General features: G+C 36.2%; 1 protein-coding gene across 1 annotated transcript; it reads left to right on the top strand.

Moving 5' to 3' along the window:
- Window positions 1-2,605: 2,605 nt before the first annotated feature.
- LOC107657378 (cytohesin-interacting protein-like) lies at window positions 2,606-8,196 on the top strand. Its single transcript, XM_016445425.1, has 8 exons — window positions 2,606-3,180; window positions 3,472-3,521; window positions 3,610-3,664; window positions 4,232-4,334; window positions 4,954-5,047; window positions 5,773-5,839; window positions 6,053-6,119; window positions 6,535-8,196. The coding sequence occupies exons 1-8, from the start codon at window positions 3,004-3,006 to the stop codon at window positions 6,951-6,953; spliced, it is 1,032 nt and encodes a 343-aa protein (XP_016300911.1). The 5' UTR covers window positions 2,606-3,003; the 3' UTR covers window positions 6,954-8,196.
- Window positions 8,197-11,342: the final 3,146 nt, after the last annotated feature.

Raw genomic sequence — 11,342 nt, 5'->3', positions numbered from 1 at the left:
GTGGGGGCGTGTTAGAATGAGCCGTTTTAGGTAGGCGTGGTTGACTCTTAACTTTTATAAAGAATATCTCTTTGGATTTGAGACTTTAGTCTTTGCAACTTTACAGATCTTCTTTATGCATCAAGAGCTTGTAACACTTCAAAGAGAAAGGAAAAATTGAAATTGCATCATATGACCCCTTTAAAGAGATCTCTCAAGGGTAACATGTACAGGTGAAAAGCAGCGGTCATAGTACTGAGCCTTGTAGTTATTTTTACCAAATTGTGATCTTTGTGATACCTCTTCATTTACTGACTTATGCGATCTGCAATGTATGCTAGGGATGAGGCATTTGTGGCTCAATTTTACAAAGATTAGAAACAAAGATAAGGCTTTCTTGCTGGATGCCCCTGTTTCCTAGACATGCCTTTTTAACAAGATTCCATCAATAGGTTTTGTTTGGTGAAATAGCAGTTGACTGCTTTCCGGCAACATATTCTTTATAACATACTTAATTCAGTATACCTATATGTTCACCATTTATTTATTCCCAACCAGGAGTATGCGAGCAGGTTCCAGGGGGTACACTAAAAGATTTTGATTTTGTCCTGTTTGTCCTGTTTGGCTGTCCCGTTGTATAGGCAGAATAGGCAAATGCTAGGGGTGCTTGCGCATCCATTAGCAAGCAAATGAGTGACTATTTTAATACTATTAAACCATTATTTTCTGTGTTGTCGCAGCATCACCCTAGCCTGGCAGTCACTGCAAATGTGTCTATTTACAATGTAATTTTACAGTGCTGAGTATTGTAGCTAATCTGTTTGTCTGTTGAATGTAATGGCCAATTAGAGGTGTTGTAAGTTACCGGTAGTAAATTATATAATTATATAAATATCCTTCAAAATGCTGAATGAGTTTCTGTTTAGCACTGGTTTACTAAGTCCTAAACATTTACAAATCCTCTTTTTATCTGTAACAAAGAATAAACACAATGTAAATAAGAGATTTGGGGCCAGATTACTAAACAAGGCAAATTTCAGTGAAAGCACGATTTAAAAAAACTGACAAAAGTATGACTGGGAAAGCTCTGCTGGTGATTTATGACTGTGTGCAAATTAAAGAACACAGGCGCAACATCTAATTTCTATAATGACCAATCTACCAAGTATGCTGCAAATTTGCGTAAGGTCACAAACAAGCAGAGCAGATAAAAAATAGCGTGGCTTGGCAAACAGTATGTTCGTATAATGCAAATTTTTTACTGCGTATATTTAGTAAATCCTGACAGTAACACCAAAAGAGGGTTTGCGCTGGCGCAACTGCTAGTGAATCTGGCTCTTATTGTGTAATTTAGCCACATTCTGACTTTTCTTCTGAATATTCCAGGACCAAAACGTGCTAAACAAATATAAATGTCTAAATATAAATTCAAAAGCAAAACTTGTGGAAAAAGTAGGGAGTGGAAATGGCACATGAACCAATAAGTGCTCCTTTGCCACCATCTACTAGTTAAAGTATTTTTTTTAATAAAAGTGTTTGTTTTCTATCAAGTGTTAGAATTCATACTTATTGAAAATTGAATCGAACTGTCCCCAGATTTGTTCCCCAAATAATGTTTTTGTCTATCACATTAAAAATATTCATACTTACATAAAATATAAAAACACTGAAACGAGCTTAGTGCCACATCAGGGTCTAAGATCACATGTAGGACAGTGTCTACAAAACATTTTATAATTTATGTTTTCATATTAAAAATGTTGTGTAGAAACTGTCCTGTGTTTCTTATTCAAAAGTTCCATTATCCATTAATCCATTAATTAAACATGTTCAATAATCTCTAAAGTCACAATACAAAATAATAACCTGTAAACTAATTATATACTACTGTTACACTTAAAGTACACTTTAAAATTTAACTTTTAGAAAGTAAGTAATTTTTGAGCAATGTTGCTGGGCAATGTTGCTGTCAACAGGCAACCAGGTGAGATACAGAGCCCATGACCGATCTGAAATATCCAGATAAAAATTTTGGTGCCCATTCTCAGTGAGAAAGTGCACAAGCAACATTGCTCAAAAAAGTTGACCGGCAACATTGCTCAAAAAAGTAGGCCAATTTAGTAAGTATTGAACTAGTACAATTACAAGTAAACTACTAGTATATTTATTTTAGTATAACTATTACATCAAATATATTTGGAAAATATACTTGAATATAAGTTTACTTAAACTTTAAGATTAGGCCTACTTCTTTTTTGTACGAATCATACGATCATTTGGAGAGAATCGCATTAAGTTCCTTTGGAGGAGTATTTAAATACTCAGAGCCTGTAATAAAAAAAAATATATATATATATAAATAAAAAATAATAAATAAAAAAAAGGCATGATGAGAATAATATATGTACCGAGTTTGGTGATGGTAGGTAAAACTGTCCCCAATAGTTAGAAGGGGCACTACAAACTCACCCTCCCACCACTCCCATATAACGGCTGACAACTCTATGTTTCTGATACTGTTTAGAAGTTTTAAACCTCAGTGAATCAGGTGGTTACTCAATTGAGGGTCTTATCTCATCTGTCTCTCACTAGGCCAGGTCCTCTGTGTAGATCACGAAACAAAAGGGATTGTCCACAGAGAGAGAAAGAGGTAAAAGCTGTGCAGCACTGTGGAAACAGGATGAAAAAGATGAAAGAGATTTGATACTGCTGTGGTTCTTCATGCATGTTGGTTCTCAGACTGCTGCAAAATTCTCAAAGGAGCTCAAGGCTAAGGAAGGAAACAGCCACAAGCAGATGCGCCATTTCTGTCCACAGCACACTAGACAAAGATGAAAAAAAATGAAAGAATAGAGAAGAGGAAAAAGGAACCATATAAAATGGTTAACATACACCCACACACTGATTCTCGATGTCTTTAGTTCCTGACACTCACGTGACATGGGTATATCCGCTGTGTATACTACAGACAGGTCACACTGAAGCCTGCAGCTGCATACAGTCTGGTTCAGTGAATAAGGAGGCATGATGACATCCAATAAAAACTTTAAAGCACCTTTAAAACAGCTGAGCAGCCTGGACAGCTACATAATCGACAACTCTCAAAAGAAGAAAAACATACTGTGGCGACGACGTTCATTCAACAGTGCCAAAAATACGAATACTGAAGAGATCAAAGATGGGACATTATCACGCAGTAAGGTGGGACAATCATTAATATAATTTTATATTATATCGGTTTCGATGGCAACACGAATGCTGAGAGGTTATAATTATATGACTTGAGAACTGTAGGTCTAACATTCATTTTGTCAAAATATTCTAAAGGAATGTTAATGGATTAGAAAAAAAAATCAGTTGCAATTTTTTTTTTCAAAACTTGTTCAGACATTAAAAACACGCATTTGTGCAGGATCCTTGCAGTTTTTCAGAATTTCAGATGGTTTCTCATTAGTAGATTATTGATTTCATCTGAGAATTACTCTTTTGCAGCTGCACAGAACACACTCTACATCTCTAGTGGATTATACTGATCCTCAGAGGTAAGACTGATTTACTGATTCACTTCATTGTGAATATCTGATGTTCCCCATTCAAATTTTCAATGCATATTTCTCCTGTTTTGCACAGAACAATGGTTATATTGGAGAAACAAGACAATGAAGCTTTTGGATTCGAAGTTCAGGTATGTTTTATACTCATAACCAATGCTTCACACTGCATCAAATGCATTTTATTTATTTGTATATTTATTTATTTCACACAAGTGCAATTTCACATTAATAAGTAAACTTTGGTCTCATGAAGTATATGTAGGCTAATTTCTGAATTTCATTGCCATAGCAATATACCACAGAAATGATTTGCAAACAAATTACTTTCACAGAACAAACTTCTTTTTGCAGTGGCCCTTTTATCTAGTGTGTCAATGATTTTTTTAGTGGATGTATAAAGTTCACATATTGTGTTCTAGCAGAAACAAAATCACAGGTGTTTCATCATTACATTAGTCATTATTAACTGTGGACCTGATCCACTAACTTAATGCTAAGACAAAATCCTCCTCTCTGCATTTTGAATGTTATATATTGTTTTGTTTTTCAATATGTATATTTTGTGTCTAAATTCAGACAATTTTTTTATATGGTTTAATTGTCCATATACATTTTGGGGCCATTGTACATACACAGCCCCAAGCAATATAACAGGCTCATTTTAAATGCTCCATTGGGATTTATGTCTCTCTGTGCAGACGTATGGTCTAAAGGTGAAGAACAGCAGTATGGTGGAGATGTGTACATTTGTTTGCAGTGTGCAGGATGGCAGTGCAGCCGAAACTGCGGGTTTGACTGCTGGTGAGCAGGTTTTCCGCTTCCTCTTCTTCTTCTTCTTAGAGTGTTACTCACTCCACCCATCTGACCTGACCCTGTTTACATGGCACTTTCCCACAAGCCTACATGCTGTCTACATTTAACACAGATGATGCATTGCTCTATTTGGTCTTTATGGACTCTTATTTCATGCTCTCTCATATATATACACTTTTCTAATAGATAGCATTACAATCTGTCTGACCACTACAAGTTAAATTCAATGCATTAATATTTCCTGAGGTAATAATGATAATAAGTTATAATGTTAATAAGACTTTTTTAAACATCAAAACAGTCATAATTTAAAAATAATTGGTCTTTTTTTTACCTTGTTTTGGACCCTCTGATTTAAACAGTCATTAAAATGACTCTCTTTTAAGATTTCACTGTTGTGATTACATATTACACGTGAAACTGTCATGAAAAGTGTTGCTTACAGCATTACATTCACTACTCCCATTGCATGAAAGTTTGCAGTGCTGAGCACTGTGTCCATGTGAGTGCATTACATCTGGGTTTCTGTTCATGCATGTGTGTGTGTGGTTGGCACGTGATTGGCAGCTCTTTATTTATTTATTTTTAATCTCTCTCTCTTTGATAGGTGACATTATATTGTCAGTAAATGGAGTCAGTATTGAGGGATCTACCCACCAGCACATTATTGAGTTGATTCGAGAATCCACTAACATGCTGAAGTGAGTATAAGTATCAGAAATAGTGCCATTTGTGCTATGGTCACGAATGATGCCTCAAATAATGCAGCTTGTTAAGAAGATATGTACTATTAAGAGACTATCAGACTCATGGAAGATAAAATAGTTGGAAAACAAATTCCTAGGAAAACCTGGGTCCAGCTGCAGAAATACCTATTATTTGTGAGTATACTTAGAATCTACTTTAACAGGATAAACTGAAATTCATGACATTTCAAAACAACTTCTGCTCACAAATTTGTGGGCTGCTATTGGATCACTGAAGGTAAAAATCATATTATGCACACACTTTACAGAGAGCTTGCAACCTACTAGCTACGGCAAATGTAGGTCAGCTGTGATGTAACCAAAATTAATTAAAAAAAAAGTTACAAACTAGCTAGTATTTACTAACTCTCTACTGAGGAGTTTACATTCACTTTTAATAAGAACTAACAAATGGCTGGTGCAACCCTGATCCATATCTAGAGACAAAAATATCACTAAGACAAGAACTCTTTTGACTTGCCAATGACTGGTTTGTGCAGTCACTTAGCAACCACCCAGAACACTCTAGCAACCAACAATTAACAAATTAAACAATTTGTTTATATTTTGTGTGGGTCTGATGTAACTAATGCAACAGAACTGTCAAAAAGAAATAAAATGAAGAAACAAATAAATACCTTTTGACCATCGTATGTTAATTTGAATTTTTGTGTGTGAAGGTTGGAGACGGTCAGTGGGAATGTTGTGAAGAGAATTGAATTAGAGAAAAAGATGCGCTATCTTAAGGTGCGTATTTGTGCATGATTGTGTGTGTTTACCACATGTACACAAAGCTGCAACTTTACTCAGAAAGAAGTCTCAGTCAGCCTGTATTGTATAGTGTGTGTTTCCATGAATGCTGAAACATCTAAATGAATGCTGATCAACATAATGTACACACACATTTACCAGAATGACTCATAGATGCTGATCTCGTTTCTGTGTTTCCCCTCTGCACAGCAAACTCTTTGTGAGAAATGGGTGGAACTACAATCTCTCACACTTCAGGAAAAGCGTCTTACTCGAGGTGCGAAAAAAAACAAAAAAACTGTATGATACAGATGTTCAGACAGTTAGAGGCCACTGTCTGACAGAGAAGTGTATATCTCCCTGAGAGAGTTACAGTTGGATTTACAACATGGATTTGAAACAAATGAATTTACATGAATAATGCACAAATGATAAATGTTTAAAGGTTTACATCCCCTTGGTTCTTTTTATGATGTTGCTTCCTCAGTGATTATCCACAGTTTGTATGGTTTGTGATAGCTGTGCATGAGCTCCTGTTATGTTTTGAAGCTGTTTAACAAAAGCGGTTTAAACAAAGTTGTTAAGAAACCCTCACTGTGCCCATCTGTGTCCTTTGTCTGATACTCTGATGCTGAGCAGGCTGATGTTTTAGCTGATGGTGAATAACTCAGGTGTCTCTGTCTGTGTTCCAGGTAATCTGAATGAGAGTTCTCAGCATCCGTCTGTTGACTCTCTGCTGTCTCTCTCATCTCCAACTGGCCGCTCTGGGCAGCGTTTTTCCAGTGACAGCAGTTGCCGCAGCATAATGACAGATGATAGTGAGGATGGAGCCTTCATGTCATCAGTATTTGATGACTCAAGTCCATTCAGCCCAACTGAGCCAAACGGAGGCTTCTTCCGGCTGGAAGGGGGAGCTTTGCGACCCCTGACAAGAACACGCAGCATTAGCCTGACCAGCAGTAGCAGTTCACTCTCTCCGAGCTGGGAAAATTCATCTTCATCCATGTTTGGGACGCTGCCAAGGAGAGGTAGAAAAAGTAGTGTCCGCAAGCACCTTCTAAAGTTCATACCTGGACTGAATCACTCCGTAGAGGAAGAAGAGGGTAACTAAAACATAATTTCTACCACCACTGACTGCTGATCTGATGAATACTTGGGCGGTGGGAGATTCATACTAGTTTGAACTCTTCTGTTCTCAAAACATACTAGAATTCATGCCATACAAGAACTCATGGGCATTCATGACTTTCTTGCTTAAAGTGTTGATGAAAAGAAGGGTCGAGTCTCACATGAGCATTACGGACTGCATGGCAGCAATCTCTGTATTCTTTTCTGCCTTTTTTTTTTTTTCAAGGGACCAAAGCATTATGACTTTTCCCAAGAAATAAACAACTGGCATTAACCAAACCTTGGAAAGTGTATGCTGGAAAGCAAATGCATTGAGAGAATTGTGCACATTGCCTCCACTGCTCTATTTGAGTGGTTTAGATTTCAGTCCCGCAAGCTCATGAATGTGCCCTAGTTCCCACTTGATCTTGTAACTAATCAAGATCTCATAGTCTCATATCTGATATCTGTATCTCATATCTATAGATCTCATATCTGTTGTAGCATGCAAATGTGAGGGGGCTTAGTGGTTGAAGACATAGGGGTGGGAGAAAGCCCTAACTCTGCACAGGCTTGTTGCTTCTTAATGTTAACTATGTACCTCGCTGCACTCCAAAATGTCTTAGACTTAACACAATTCAAGCGTTCGTTACATTTGCAGTCTTTCTTCAAAAGCCAATTTTCTAATTTAGATGAACTACTGTCTTGATGAAGCAAGAATCTGAAAAGAATAGGCTACCTGAATATTAACATATCTGGTTTACTAGTATTCGAGTTATAGAATGCTCCGAATCCATTAATTTAAAAGGGGATGTTGCATTGCAAGACATTTGAAGGTAACATTTGAAGGTAACAAGACATTTGAATGAATTTTATGTATACCCATGGGGTCCTTGGGAATATGTTTGTGCAAAATATGTTTGTGGCTCAAGTGTCAAATGACAAGTAACCGTTATGATTCGTTATGCCTGCAAGCTTACACTGCCCAGTAACCAGATTTTACAGGTACTTGTAGGTTTACGGTTTGCATTCATCTTGCAAACTTAATGCATTCTTATCGATCTCAGTTAAGTTTTTTTAGGTAGTTAAATGTTAAGGTCCAGCAAATGTTAAGGTTTGACAGTGTTGTTTCAGGACCAACAAAATATTTTCTGCTTGTCAAAATCCACCAGGCTCTCACCAAAAACAGAGACAGCGAAATTACACAACAATTGAATAATGCACAAAATTATTTTGCTACACATCAAAATCTCATAATTAGAACAATTCATTGTATAGAATATTTAATAGTCAATTTAATTTATAGCCAATACTCTGAGTATAATTTTTTATTTATATATTATATTATGTCAGAATTTAATCCTAATCTCAGATTAGTTTAGATCAAAACTGTAAATCATTGACTGCATGAAAAAAAGACTGCTCTGTAGTGAGTGTGTAACATTAAGTGCTGACTTGAAAAGACTGTGATGACATGAGAGACAGAGCTCCAACCCACAGCAGGTATAGAGAAATTCATAACAGGATGTGGTCTGATGGAGGTGCTACCGTACCACCTTTTTTTCTTTCTTTCTTAAGTGATCCCTGTAACAGAAAGTTTTATTTAAACTAAATTTAAATTTAATAATAACAATATGTATTAATAAATTATTAATATATTTAAACTAAATTTGAATATATTAATAATTTATTAATTATATTCAATACATAATAAATGTGAAAACCAATGTTTGGCATGTGTTTCTTTATTTTTCTTTCTTGCTTTCTTTTTTTATTTGTATTTATTTATTTACCTTAATGAAAAAAAAAAAAAAAAAAATCTCTTGCTGTTGCTGCTTGTCACCTGCATACAACGCAGGAAATATGTGCTTGAAACAGAAAGACGCCCTCTAAACATGGTACAATGAAACAAAAGAGAGAATAAAGAACCAAACTGATTTTTTAAAAGCATTATGTTGTCCTCATTTAGTTAGTGGGCAAGTGATTTTATTAGAATCAATAATCGAATGACACATTTGCATTTTCACAGTTCTCTCATGTTTAAGGCCGGCGCAAGCTCAACTGCCACTCTAGGCAAAACACTGCTGTGCTGCTCCCACTTTACATTCACAATTAAACATGATCTTTAAGATATCTTTAAGATACTGGAGAATTTGTTTATTGGTACAACTGCAATTAAATAAAAGCAGACATGTTTTCTGATTATTAGTATTTTTTCATACTGCAATGTAAAAAAACAAAAAAAACAAAAACTAAATTCAACCACTAGTACAGACGCAAATGCAAATTAAGTGTATGTACAGGTGGCAGGCCTGAAGTGGCCATCGGAAGATTTGGGAAAATTCCTGGTGAACAGCTCGACATAAGCTCAACATAAGTCTCTGTAGCTCATTTTCAAAAAGAGATACATAAATCTGTTCGCCTATATGCACACGCCGACCCTGCTCATGTTATATAATCTTTTGATGTTATGTAATATTTAATATTTTGTAGTATTCTATTTTGACTTTGTAGCTGGACTCAAAACTCTTTTTAGTTGAGTTTGTGTCCATTACATTTAGACTGGTCTTTTAGGAACCAAATCAAATCAGTTCTAACATATCACAACATTGTGCAGCCCCATTTATTTATTGGCAGCGGCTATTTGCACTGTGTAAATATAGCGATAGAGGCTAAGTGAAAATAGCATATTTTCTTAGCGATGGATGCTATTTACACTAAGTGCAAATAGCTATAGATTCTATTTACACTATGTTAAAATAGCAGGATTTTCTGCTATTTATACTACTTATTGCAAATAGTGGCAATTATCTGCACCTCAGTATTGTAGTACATTATAAAACAGTATGCAATAATAACTTATTGTGTACATTTGAATTTTGATTCAAATTATTAAATGGATGCCACCTTATTGGGCCAATAAAGGCCTCCCTACACCTAACCCTACCCGATACTTTATTTTCAACTTTTTGATTATTTCCTTCATTTTCATTGAAAATAAATGCTTTTCTGATGTGATCTGAAATTTGAAAAGGGAGAAAAAAGTTCGCCAAAAGGCGAGTTAGTGTAAATAGTCTCTGCCAACAAGGCGGGCTATTTGCACTTAGTGTGCAATAGACACTCCGTTATTGATTTTAATTTTATATTCAATCTTATATAAATAAAATATATTTAGTTTAATAACTGTATGATTAACACATTAATGGGTTTTTCAGCTGAACCGTAGTGAACTGTTAAAGTTTTCACAAATCAGATTAGTGATGTTAGTAACCAAGGGAAGGGTCCGCTGACCCCGTACTGAACCGTGAAAGTTTTCATAGATCAAAATAGTGATGTGCATGACTCAGGGAAGGGTCAGCTGACCCGTACTGAACTGTGAAAGTTTTCACAGATCAGAATAGTGATGTTAGTGACCCAGGGAAGGGTCAGCTGACCCGTACTGAACTGTGAAAGTTTTCACAGATCAGAATAGTGAAGTTTGTGTCTCAGGGAAGGGTCAGCTGACCCGTACTGAACTGTGAAAGTTTTCACAAATCAGAATAGTGATGTTAGTGACCCAGGGAGGGATCAGCTGAGCAGTAGGGAACTGTGAAAGTTTTCACAAATCCAAATAGTGATGTTACTGACTCAGGGAAGGGTCAGCTGACCCAAACTGAATTTTTAAAGTTTTCACAGATCAGAATAGTGATGTTACTGACTCAGAGAAAGGTCAGCTGACCCGTACTGAACTGTGAAAGTTTTCACAGATCAGAGTAGTGATGTTAGTGGCCCAGGGAAGGGTCAGCTGACCTGTAGTGAACTGTGAAAGTTTTCACAGATCAGAATAGTGATGTTAGTGACCCAGGGAAGGGTCAGCTGACCCGTACTGAACTGTGAAAGTTTTCACAAATCAGAATAGTGATGTTAGTGGCCCAGGGAAGGGTCAGTTGACCTGTAGTGAACTGTAAAAGTTTTCACAAATCAGAATAGTCATGTTAGTGACCCAGGGAAGGGTCAGCTGACCATAACTGCACTGTGAACGTTTTCACAAATCAAAATAGTGATGTAAATAAATCAGGGAAGGGTTAACTGACCAACACTGCACTGTGAAATTTTTCAGATTAGAATAGTTAAATTAAGGGATCAAGAAAGGGTTACCTGACAAAAGCTATACTGTGAAACTTTCGCAAATCAGAACATTGAAACCAAGTACTCAAGGAAAGGTACAACAACCAAAACTTTATTGTCAAACAAAGTGTACAAGTGTATATGTGTATATGCTCATTTACCTAATGAATTGGAAACCGTTATTCACTGGAACAGCACCGTATGACATTATTATAGAAACAAACGGGGGGCAGAGCAAAGAGAAACACTGCCACGCATTAAAATGCGATTGTGAAAGTTTTCACAA

This window comes from Sinocyclocheilus anshuiensis, unplaced genomic scaffold (genome assembly GCF_001515605.1).
Source record: "Sinocyclocheilus anshuiensis isolate Anshui unplaced genomic scaffold, SAMN03320099.WGS_v1.1 scaffold355, whole genome shotgun sequence".
Classification (NCBI taxonomy): Eukaryota; Metazoa; Chordata; class Actinopteri; order Cypriniformes; family Cyprinidae; genus Sinocyclocheilus; species Sinocyclocheilus anshuiensis.
The sequence above is the reverse complement of the archived record's forward strand: the minus strand, read 5'-3'. Positions and strand labels throughout refer to the sequence as shown.